Source organism: Brachycentrus maculatus, unplaced genomic scaffold (genome assembly GCF_059751285.1).
Source record: "Brachycentrus maculatus isolate JH-2025_06_01 unplaced genomic scaffold, ASM5975128v1 h1tg000178l, whole genome shotgun sequence".
Taxonomy (NCBI): domain Eukaryota; kingdom Metazoa; phylum Arthropoda; class Insecta; order Trichoptera; family Brachycentridae; genus Brachycentrus; species Brachycentrus maculatus.
Window position 1 is genome coordinate 56,443 of NW_028280929.1, and position 13,863 is coordinate 70,305.

Consider the following 13,863-nt stretch of genomic DNA (forward strand, 5'->3'; position numbering starts at 1 on the left):
GCAAGGATGAGATAAGAATTATCGATCATATTAATAAAAGTGTGTTGAGATGGTAAGAAGAGGCAAGGATGTTTGCAAAGACAGAGTGGTGTGGCATTCTAACCTCTCAGTCTACCGCTGCGGAAAACGGCGTGATGGCTAGTTTTAATTTGGACAAATCTCCCAGTACCCTGTCATCTTCGATTGGTGTTGCCGCATTAGGGATACAGCAAAAAATCTGTTGAAATTCGAGAAAAGGAAATTAATCAGGAGTCGCCATTGTATGCGAGGCGTCACGGTTCTTGTACGTGTCGTCAGACACTCAAAGAGCTGCGCTGCCGACATAAAAAAGATTCAATTAACACAATCAAAACACCGGACGTCTGGAAATAAGAGAAAAACGTGCCATAAAACGAGATTTAAATAAAAAAGAAATAAAATTTAAAAAAAACTTCAAACTGGTATGGCCATGAGATTCGATATTGTAACTAACTAACTGCCTTTGAGATATTATGCGGTTGTAAGCAGGTAGGGTCAAACGTTTTTATGTTCAATCCTTACTACTTATAAAGGCCCAGTATTCGTTAAGTTGTAACATTTTTTTTAAAAAGAGAAATATTTATATAATTTTAATTATTAAAATTAAACACTTGAATATACCACTTTAATGAGTTTTATTTTTATTTAAGACTAGTTTCGAAAACGACAGATGTTTTCATCTTCTGGTACAAATTAAATTAAATTAATAATTTTAATTGTATTATTTAAACAAATATTTAAATTTCATACAATTCCTGTGAGCCTAAGCGGCTCATTATTTGAAATAGGTATCAAATTGTGGTAAAGTGGGTTCGAACCGAGAAACTCTGACTTAAGAGTCCGTGACACTAACCACGGGATCACAACCCGACACATTTATTTTCAATAAATCTAGACAACTTTTTCTTAAAACACTGTGCATTGAAAGCATAAATTTTTCTTTGAATTAATTAAATGGTTTCGAAAATAACAGTTATTGAAATGTTCAGTGAAATGAATTCTTTCTTAGCGAATATCCCCTTAAATAATCTAACTTACTATACGTAATACAAACTCAACCACTACCTTTCATTATTATTACATAATATATTAGTTTTAGATACTATTAAAAAAATATAATTCAAATGTAACATTGCTAAAATCCCTATTTGCGATTTTTAAAAAAGTTACATTTGAATTATAAAATGGAAAATCACATAGTGCTTCAAATATAAATTGTATTAAAAAATGTTGTATACCCATTGATAAATAAAAATTGGTACCATTAATAAACTAACTAATTTCAGCCGTCACGCCGCTTACACGCAGGGGTAGGCAGAGAGAACATAACGCCATACAAACCTGTATTTTCAATCAATCTTTGCTTCTTCATGCATCTCCACATATATACCCTCCGATTGTTAGAATCATTGGAAACGGTGGCAAATTTGGCATGAATTTCAAGTATTTTAAATACTTAAAATGCTAATTTTTTATCGGTCTTCGTCTGACCCTATTAACGACTACGTTTGCCTGATAAATATGTTTTTATTTACCTTTACTTCCTCACTCATTCGTCCCACATATCGCTCACTCCTTTCAACAACGTCATATATAAAAAAAAAACTTGATTTTTCAGGAGATCGTTTTTAATGTTTAAGACTATTATAAAATGTATTAAAAATAAATATCAAGCCATTTTGAACTTTTCACTGTGCAATAGATCTTTTTAGGTAAAATCTGAAGGTTTTTTCTACATTTGAAAAATATTTAGTATAAGTATTTAAAAAAATAATTAAACGATACATTTTCTTCAAAATGCAAAAACAACACTTTCTGCCCTGTAACGAGTAAATATTAAGTTAAAAATATGCCGCTTTTGCAGGGATATAGTACGTTTTCTGGGCATTCCGAAAACATGCACAACTGAAAATTTTTGATACATGACGTTGTTGAAAGGAGTGAGCGATATCGAAACCATTTCCATATAACATTCTTAATTTTATCGATAATGCTTATCTCAGCCTCGCATTTTTTCTTATATCACCTGTATCACGTATGAGTTCACGGCAGTAACTATGGTTGATTTGAGTAAACTTTTATTCATAAAACAGAGACCTTTTTTAATATGCAAAATCCTTACCGAATTATTTTACACACTGGTAGACGCCTGAAAACATGATTTTCAATGATTGTAAACCTTGCGATTTGACCAGTAATTTTATCCAACTTTTCGGGTCCTTCCTCCTGGGCTCAAATGGAGAAAGCAAAACTTTTTAACAAGGATTTGGACTCAATGAAAATGTTGTTATATTCGGTGTATATATATATATAAATGTTCAAATAAGTCGCTAAATGTCTAACCAATGTCTACAAACGATCGTTACTCTATAATTTTACCCTTCTTTTATCTATCAACGTGAAAATAATTATTTCGTTACCTTTCTAGCCACGGAAAACATCCGTGAATAATTAGTTCCCTAGAAAGATGTTAGTTTGATTGGCCAATAGGGGTGTGTACATTCTGACATCACAACATAAATGAAGAAGAATGTGGATGTCTGGGTATTTACAGGGATTACGTCATAGGCTGGTTTAAGTGATCACTTTAAATGCGTGTAACATTTACCATTCTACCCATGAATAACACCCCACTACATTTTTTTGGATTTCATATATTTATATAAATGTCATATGATTCACATGTCGTTTCATGTGTGAGTCCACAGGACTATCTGTGGCTGATTTGAGTATCTAAGCTTTTTATTTAGCAGACACCCTTGATCCTTACCTTATCTTCATCTATGTCAAAATGTAAAAATGACTTGATTAATTGATTCGGTAGTCACTTTGTGGTAATATCTATCTATTTTAATTGAAATCTTACTTGGTAAAAATCACTTTTTCTCTCAATTTTTTTTATAATGAGTGTTTCGATGCATTCCGCATCATTTTACTGTGTTTGAATATGTTGTTTGCGGCATGCATCGAAACGCGTGTAACAATTGATTTAAAAAAAATAGTGGTATCTAGGTACCAAGTATATAAAACTTAAATTAAAAATGTAAAAAATAACTTTTAAGTGAAGAAACCAATGTTAATTAACAAGGATTTGGACACACTCAAAATTTTGTGAATAAATAAACGGTTTATTATTTTTTTGTATTAAATACAAAAGTTCAATTCATCCTTGTAATTTTTTGATGAATTCACATACATATTTTGAATAATAATAATAATCGTTTAGATAATTTTTAAAGCACCATTTTCGTAAAATACTACCTCAAGGGTGCTTATAGAAACTTGGAAAATAATAGGATGATAATGATAGATAAAAAATAAAATTTCAAATAATGCTGTTACGCCAATTCGTTTGGGATAGGTAGGTAGATAACCTTCTACTTCAGAGATCTGAAAACGTTTCAAAATAAAGCCCGCATATTCGCGCGATGTAAATTTATTTGCAATAATAAAAGAAAGCGGTACCTAGATATTAACCTTCTACCTTCAGACATCTGTAAACTTATCAAAATAAAGCCCGCGTATTCGCGCGACGAAATTCATTAGCAACAATAAAAGAATGAGCCACCTAGATATTAACCTTCTACCTTCAGACATCTGTAAACGTTTCAAAATAAAGCCCGTGTATTCGCGCGATGAAATTCACTAGCAAAAATAAAATGAAGCGCCACCTAGATATTAACCTTCTACCTTCAGATATCTGTAAGCGTTTCAAAATAAAGCCCGCGTATTCGCGCGACGAAATTCACTAGCAAAAATAAAATGAAGCGCCACCTAGATATTAACCTTCTACCTTCAGACATCTGTAAACGTTTCTAAATAAAGCCCGCGTATTCGCGCGATGTAAATTCATTTGCAACTATAAAATAAAGCGTACTGCTACATAAAAGCAACATGCCAAATCCCCTCACAATAGGCAACAAAACTGGCGCTAATATCTCCGCTTTCAGACCAAATTACCTTTTTGTACCGGCACCCGACACAACACCATTGGTTATCACGAGGCCCCGCCCTCGGTTGGATAGTCAGCCAATGGGAATTATTTCTTTTTTTGTGGCGGCAAATTCAAAGGCCGGTGGTGGACGGCGATTGGCTGGATTTGGTAAGCCACGCCTGCAGAGTGAAGTGGGCGTCGTAATTTATCTGTCATTCTGGGCTCAAACGAGCCGACAGTGTGGCGAGGCTATGCTAACTAAGTTCTGCCTGTCATATTGACGGTAACAATCCGATGTTGACGTCTGCTTAGCTGTCGAACGAGTTCTTGCGCGCGATCTTATGTAACGGGCTCCGGGTTCGTTGCCGCGATCTGTTTCGACCGAAACCCTCGAATAGATTCGTCGAGCGGACAGTAACAATTTTTAACTTTTGTGATATCGAGTGATTTTTAAACGATTTTCGTGCGTGATTTTGTGTTCTGTTTACAAAAATTGTGATTTTTGGATTGAGTGACATCGTTCTAGACGTATTTTTGAAATTGTTCCAATTTAACTGTTATTAAATAATGTTAATTTAAATAATGCGTTCGATCTAGGGTCAATAAATAAAAAACAACTTTATTCAAAGGTAATAAAAATGTATTTTTAACATTTGTGAAGTGAGTTTCATGGTAAATGGTGAAACTTGACGGTTTTTCTACCTAGTTTTTTAATCTAAGGTTAAAAATATATAAACAATCTTCAATGAGGGTAAAAACAAGTTTTTAACATTTGTGAAGTGAATTTCATAGTAAATGTTGAAGATTGACAATTTTCTTACCTAATTTTTCGATCTAAGGTTAGAAATATATATGAACACCCTTGAAAGGGATCAAAATGGGTTTTTAACATTTGCGAAGCGAGTTCCGGGGTAAATGTTGAAACTTGACAGTTTTTTCGTTAAATAGTCGACAAAATATTCTGTATGTTGTGGCGCCAGGATCCTAATATGCACGACGATATGGAAAGTCGCGCTTCGAGCGAAGACGAGATAAGCGTGGGCTGCCCCAGCCCGCCAGCGTCTCCAGCAGACGACTACTTCAAACCCCTCAAGAAACTGAAGATGGTTCCTCTTGAGAGAGAAGAAACGAGGAGACCAGCATCTCCTGAGGAGAGGAACATCCCTACAGCTCACAGACACTTCGACGGAGTTAAATCTTTTTCGATCTTAGATATACTGTCGCATAGGCCAGTGAGAGAGCAGCAGAAGATCGTGAGGCCATGGGATCTACACGCAAGAGAATCCGCGCATGCCTTGCAAAGGTTACAGCAACAGTTAAGGCTGGAACAACAGTTACAACTGCAGCAACACATGGAGCTTGGAGAACCCTGGAGAAGCAGGGATCTTCAGCTAGAGCTTGGGGAACCGTGGCGAGCAAGAGCTGAACTCCAACTGGAACTTCAGCAGTTAAGGGCTCAGAGACTCTTGGGAAGAAGTGCGGCAGATAGCGAGACGGCCAGTTCGAGGTCTAGTTCTGGCTCGGAGTGCTGTTCGCCTGGAGGAGCTCGACCTACCAACAGGGCAAGGGCTCCTCCTTTAGGGACACCCCTGGACGCTCTGTTCCAGATGACCAGCAAGACGTTTGAGGCCAACAGCAGCGAGGCTTCTGCAGGTAGGAATTTCACAATTTTACTTCTTGGCTGCATTGGCTCATTGCCTCTTTGTTGCCTATTCTTTGGCATTAATCCTTCACTTATAACTTGTCTGAGAATATTGACAAAAAATAATCCAAAATTTATTTTATCATACCTTTTACGTACCTTTTGAATGACTTTTTATGTTTATTTTTTTGGATGGCAGTTCAATCAATAATTTATCTAGCTTATTTGTACAAGGATTACAGATCAATGTGTGGATTTTAGTTACTTCAAGCTAAAAACATATTTTAATTAATTGTGTTTGGAAAATGAGAGATAATCTAGTGTGGGCCTATAACGTGTTTAATATGGGATTTTTACATATCAAACATGCCTCTAAAGAAAATATTAATTCTTGTCCATAAATCCTTGTTAGATAAATATTCCTGTCTGTCTGCGTATTGTAGAGGTTAGAGAGCTAGACAGCCGTGCTGGAGATCCTGGGTTCGACTCCCAGGAGGGTCAAAATAAAAATTAGCAATTTTCAACCCTAATATTTATTTTTTTATTACCTGGAGGGCTGACCACATTTCCTTTGTGTATTTATCGATCAGTAATTAACTGGTCATAAAAAAAGTAGTGCCCTATGCACCATTGGGTGCGAATAAGGGTAAGAAGAACAAGAAGTAAAATACTTAATATGATATGAAATTATCTACATATAACGTATTCATAACCTTTTTGGTTGGTTGTAAGATATTGCTTCTTAGTAATAAGACCGACAATGCAGGTACGTATATTATGTACAGGAAGTTAAACGATTAAAAAAAATAACAGTTTGAAACGTTTACCGTTTATTTGCAACATCTAATCAGTTATAAATAGGTATTCATTATATTAAGAATAGTCAAGATTACGTTGCATCAATCCCATCAAACGTTATTAAGTTAGATACTTTAGTTAGATAAAAAAGAAAGAAGATCATCTAAAGCATACCTCAATCGCAATATTTTTTTAAAATTATTTTTACTATTTATTTTCAATACTTAGTTAATTAACCAACCTAGTTTACATATCGTAGTGTAATGGTCAGCACGCTCGGCTACCGTTCTGGAGGAACTGGGTTCGATTCCCAGGGCGTCAAATAAATATAAGTGATTTTTTCACTCTAATATTTATTTAATATTACCCTGGACTGGTACCTGAAGCGGAGGGCTGATCACCTTTCCTTCGTGTGTTAACGATCAAGATAACACTGTGTTCATATAATGCAGTGCCCTATGCACCATTGGGGTGCGGATAAGGGTTAAAAAAAAAGTTTACATATAATAGTTACAAATTTGTATTGAACTGAAATTTTGAGTAGATATTATTTATTTAAAAAATCTTTATACGCGTACCTAAAATTTTAAACAATCTTTAAACAATCTAAAATTTTAATCGCTCAGAAATTTTAATTTTAAATTGACGTTATGCCTCATTAACCGATATTATACCTACGATATTAAAAAGCATTAGCGATAAATTTAAGAAAGGTGTGTTGAGATGGTTTGGACATGTAGAACGAATGAGTGAGGAAAGAACGGTAAAACAAATTTATGAGGCGAATGTTAGTGGGAAAAGAAGCAGAGGAAGACCGAGAAAAACATGGCACGATCAGGTATGCCAAATACTTGAAAGTGGTCAGGTTAGGAGTCTTAACAATCGGCGGGTATGTATGAGATGAGATGCTCATGCATTCATACGTGGAAGAGGCGAAGAATGTTTGCAAGGACAGAGTGGTGTGGCGCTCTATTCTCTCTGCCTACCCCTGCGGGGAAGTGGAGTGATGGTTAGTTAGTTACTTACGATAGTTTTATTAAACTCTAATAAACATATATATATATATATATATTGGTTGTATTTGGTACAAAATATCATGTTAAGTTGACAATTTTGTTCGAGAATTTAATAGTTGCACTTTTAATTGGGAATTCAAATGTATAAAAAACAAGCTTTAGTTTGGTTTCATTTTATTTTAATTAGATGGAAATAACATTTAAAAAGTTTAAAAAAACAACATCTTTTATCAAAATAATTTTCTTAACTTCCAACTGATTCACAAACACACATAAAATATAAATTAAAACATATATATTTTTTCCACATAAGTATATTTTATTTGACCAGCGATCGCATTTCGTCGTTACCGACATCATCAGACTGGTGACGACGAAACCAGGTGAGCAAAGAAATACATAAAAATTGATGTTATTATATGTACTTATTATGTGTTTGATTTTTGTACTTTTCTTGGTGGAACTGCACACTGACATTTATTGAACTGCATTATATAAAATATAATAAAAACTACATATATAGTTTTTTCCACATATATTTATTTGACCCGTTATTGAGTTTAGCCGTCACTAGTCTGGTAATGTTGCTAACGAGGAAACCCGGTGACTGGTCAAATAAAATTTATTTGTTAGTTATTTTATTTTATAAAATGTTGTCCCACCAAACAAATGTGAGTGTGCAGTTCCACCAAAAAAGTACTAAACTGAAACACAAAAAATAATAATCAACAGCAATTTCCATATATTGTATTTCTTTACAATTCCAGTCGTTGAACATATTTAGTAATATTTTTTATTACATCCAAATTGACCTATTGTCGTTTCGTTAATTAGGTAGATACACGTAAAAAATACATAAAAATGTATAACCACATTTTCTGGAATGAAATAAGAAAATTCGGTCGTAATTACCGCTGGTAATTCGGTAGCAATTTGGCAAAATTTTGACGCAATTCGATTATGATTAGCGATAACAATTTATGCCTGATTTCACCCTTTATATTTCCATATTTCAGGCGTCATTATGAAGTATCCGCACGCTTTTCTTTGGCATTCTTAATTGGAAGGGTTTTCAGGCGCCGAGGCCCGAATTATCCGCCATCTTGGCTTTTTTGAGAAACAATTATTCCACATTACCGACAAATTAAAGTTCAGAAAGCAATACACTGTTTAAGTAGGAAACTATATATGTACATATGATGTTACATACAATTTTTCCGAACTACCAAAAATTAAATTATTTAAAAAATGATGTGGCTAATATGATTATTAAGTAAAACATGCGAGCGATAATTTTGCAGTTTAAAAAATCCATTTTACATTTTTTTAAAAAAGATTTAAAAACAACATAAAAATTAGCATATTAATTTTTAAAATCTATTTTGCAGTTACTTTGTGATAATATGTATCGATTTTTAATTTAAGTTTTGCTTAGTAAATACCAATATTACTTAAAATCTACTCTTAAATCCTCTTCATCCTTCAACGTCCCAAGGACGACTCCAAAATTTAGACTAAGCTTCACATACGGTGTTTGAAAATGATGAGAAATGCATCAATACACTTTTTACAATTAGATTTTAAGAAATAGTGGTATTTACTAAGTAAATTTCAATTAAAAATATACCTTTCAGTTCGGTAAGTAGTTACTTGTATTTGGAATCGATTTCAAAGATTACCACCTTGTGATTATTTTTACATATAACTAACAATTTCTTGCTATTATTTTCATTATATTTCAATAAATTTTGGATGTAATTTAGTCCCTAATTTAACTAAAAAGTTAATCGTCAGATTTTTAAAAATAATTTTAAATCAGGGATGTAAAAACAATTTAAAATGAAAACAATGAAAACATTGTGTTTAAATCACAATTGTAATTTGAATTGCTCGGTAAATATTCCATATTACCAATATTATATCAATACTGCACTAAGTTGATGTGACTTGCAGGCATGTTCCAATATACCAACACTCACCCAAGATGAATTTTGAAATATGAGATAGACACTCACAGATTTTAATTAGGGTAAGCGCTGGTATTATGGAACCCACATAATCATTTCGTATATCATTCCATAATAGTGTTATCAATAAAATACCGATTAAAGGGTTAAGCATTTATTTTTCACGTTTCATTTAAAAGTAGGTACGTACCTACATATTTAGATAACAGATTCAATCAAATATTTAACACAGTTTTCCTGAAAATTCGCATTTTACGAACCCTATAATTTTGAGCTTTTAATCAAAATATTTCAGCGATACGGGCATAATAGGCTGAAAAAATATTGGCTGACATGGAAAGACTGGTGAAAGGTACATGTTTTTATTTTTATATTAATTTTTCATAACTGCTTTACGTAATTTAATACGATACCAATTATACTTAAAATTGCAAATTATATATATTATAATTAGCTATACACGAGTTGGTTTTAAAAGTGGTACTATTAAAAAAATAACATTAACGGTTCAAAAATTAGCTGGAAAACGAAAAAACGTTTTAAATGTATATTAGATATATATATACACACACACACACACACATATATATATATATATATATAAATATTTAATTTTTTAAAATTTTTATTCTTACCCTTATCCGCACCCCAGTGGTGCATAGGGCACTGCATTATATAAACACAGTGTTATCTTGATCGTTAACACACGAAGGAAAGGTGATCAGCCCTCCGCTTCAGGCACCAGTCCAGGATAATATTGAATAAATATTAGTGTGAAAAAATCACTTTTTATTTTACACCACCTGGGACATCCAGAACGGTAGCCAATCGTGCTGACCATTACACTACGGAGGCGGACAAATATATATATATATATATATATATATATATATATATATATATATATATATATATATATATATATATATATACATAAATAAATATATATATATGTATATATATATATATATATATATATATATATATATATATATATATATATATATATATATATATATATATATATATATATATATATATATATAAATATATATATATATATATTTATATATATATATATATATATATATATATATATATGTATATATTAATATATATATATATATATATATATATATATATATATATATATACATAAATAAATAAATATATATATATATATATATATATATATATATATATATATATATATATATATATATATATATATATATATATATATATATATTTATATATATATATATATATATATATATATATATATATATATATATACATATATACATATATATATATATATATATATATATATATATATATATATATATATATATATATATAAATATATATATATATATATATATATATATATATATATATATATATATATATAATATATATATATATATATATATATATATATATATATATATATATATATATATATATATATATATATATATATATATATATATATATATATATATATATATATATATATATATATATATATATATATATATATATATATATATATATATATATATATATATATATATATATATATATATATATATATATATATATATATATATATATATATATATATATATATATATATATATATATATATATATATATATATATATATATATATATATATATATATATATATATATATATATATATATTTATATATATATATATATATATATAGTAAGTAAAATATAGTCCTTCTCGCAAATAGGAAAAAACGACGTATGATGGACGTATAAAATAAGAAAAGGATGCAAGGCTGCGATGAGCATTGTCAAAAAAATTTGAAAGTTTTGAAAAAATTTAAATGTGTTTAGACACATGGAACGAATGGTGAAGAAAGAACGGTTTAACATATTTATGGGGTAAATGTAGTTTGAAAATAGGAGCAGACGAAGGCCGAGAAAGACTTGATATTGAGCTTGATCAAGTACCTATATAAAACACTTGATCATTGCAAGTTATCCATTATCCCAATAATCGGCGGGTATGCATGAGGAATGCATGAACGTGGTACCTACCTAGAGGCGAAGCACTTGCCTTTGCAAAATTGTTTTGCAAAGGCAGAGTGGTGTGGCGTCCTATTCCTCTGCCTAACCATGTGGAGAATCGCCTTGATGGCCATGATTGATCTGGTAGTACCAAGCCTATCAAAGTAAATGACAAAGATACGTTAGGAACTATTTTGTAACGTAGAAAATCACATGTTAGCATTATTACAAGTTAGCGTTATTCATTTTCATAATCCCACTAAGTTTAATATGGTAGGTGTATACTTCCCTTTAGTGCCTACGTCATTACAGTAGGTACTCATTTTCATTTTCTAAATTAACATTTCGGTTAATGAAAAATATACGTAACATAGCATTAACCGTTTCTAGGGAAAATGGAGTACATGGATGTTGGTCAACATATTACCTTATTATACCAGTGGCGTTCAAGGAATGGAGTGGTATGTGAGAAAAACAGCGTTTTAATTGGTGAATGAAAACAGCGTATTCTAAGTAAACATTTTCGATAAAATGTGAGTTGTGAGAGACAGTCCTTTATAAGGTACATAGAAACAATCCTGAGGTTTAGAGTAAGTAACGTTTTTTTAACATCTCAACATAGATGAAGAAGAACATATCTATATTTTGTGTATTTGCAGGGCTTATGACATATAGGATATGGTGGTTAAGTCATCACTTTAAACACGTGCAACATTCACCATTCTACCCATGATTGACAACCACACTACTCAAACTTTGGAACTCATATATATATATGATCAATCTCATGACGTATGAGTTCACGATATCCAATATGTTGAATAATATTTTTTGAAATTGAGATGATTTTGAAGTTTAAAATAACTCATAAGCGAAGAAAACTCAGATATATGAACAAGCATTTGGACACACTCACAAATGTTGTGAATTAAAATAACAGGTTAAGTTATCAGCTAAATTAAAAAAATATTTTTAGGCGTTTTTCAGTATGTAAAAACAACCCAGGGTTCGGATCCCAATCGGAAGTTTAAAAAAAATGTTTTAACGCCAATTCCTTCCATCATCATAGTTTTCCAACTTCGTTCCACTAAAGAGGGCAGGCACTGTTTATGCGCCTACATGCAACGCACGCCCCTGACTTTTGAACGTAGATACACAGTATATAGCTATTTTCTGAAATTTTGTGAATTATTCATGATGTGGGTAATTAGTATCTAGTTATTTAAATACCTCTTCGCTTCATTCCGGCACCGGAAGTAATATTTTCTTTACGATTTAATTAACGATTAATTTACATTTGAAGCCATCGCGCGCTCATATCACGTCAAATGCCAAATTAAGATTTATCGCGATATCTATGAAAATTTGGAGATTTATTAGCGTGTCTGCTTAAACATTAAAAAATCTAACTAAATCTGTATTTTTTAACATATCTAACAAGCGTAACATCGGACTCATATGAAGCCATACAAATGGACTTATTTAAATTCACTACTACAAATTAATAGGTGCTTTATTTTTACAGTGTGCGTTTTAATTTATTTATTTATTTAAACTTCATGTACAGAAAATAAATAATAATATAGGCGGGCTTATCGCAAAAAAGCAAAATAAATAAAAACGTTGCTTTTATTGATCTTTAATTGTTGCTTTTCTTTTTAAATCACATTTTTGAAATCTATGAAAATTTAGAAATTTTTTCATATTGTGTACCTACCTGTGTTTTTGGTATCGTAAGGGAAGGGTAATTAACTATAACCTAACTATGAGTAATTCAATGTTTTAGAATTAGTACATAAACTCTGAGGAGGACAAGGTTCTTGTCGAAACCGGTCGGAAAAAGTGTACCAATAAATAGTGCTCAAAAAGTTGTTTTATTTTATAAAGTTTGTGAGATTAGATGTTATTAATAAATTTCACTCCGAAAGGCTTTGAAATTATAAATTAATAAAAATTTAAACTAAATTAAATGGATGGGAATGCATAGATTTGGCAAAGTCTTTTTACGTAAATTTAATAAAAAAAGTTAATTTATTATTATTTCTTGTATTTGATCCAAATGTAATTAAACTTTTCACCTAAACCAGCCTACCACGTAGGACGTAAGCCTTATAAAAGCCCTGATTTACATATTCTTCTTCGTCTATGTTGAAATATCAATTAAAAATCTTCATCCTAATAACTTCTAAGCGCAGCAAAATACCGAATTTGTGAACAAAAATTTGGATACATTAAAATGCTGTAAATAAATTTATCATCATTCCGACTTCTGGTGCGGCTTCTGAACCAATTTAAAAATTTGATAACATCTCACTTTAATGTTGCCCATCGCAAAGAATGCAAGAAATCAGTCCAGTTAAGGTTTAACGAAAAGTGCGTTTCATAATTATCGATGTGAAAACTTGATCAAATGATTCATACAACTTTTTTATTAAATATG

At 31.1% G+C, this 13,863-nt stretch overlaps 1 protein-coding gene across 1 annotated transcript in view; it reads left to right on the forward strand.

Moving 5' to 3' along the window:
• The first annotated feature begins 4,241 nt into the window (after nucleotides 1–4,241).
• Nucleotides 4,242–13,863, forward strand: part of LOC148308052 (uncharacterized) — a 108,029-nt gene continuing 98,407 nt past the window's right edge. Inside the window, exon 1 of the mRNA XM_088262389.1 lies at nucleotides 4,242–5,605. Within this exon, the coding sequence (XP_088118515.1) occupies nucleotides 4,918–5,605 (688 nt within the window). The 5' untranslated portion in view covers nucleotides 4,242–4,917. The remainder of the gene's footprint in view (nucleotides 5,606–13,863) is intronic.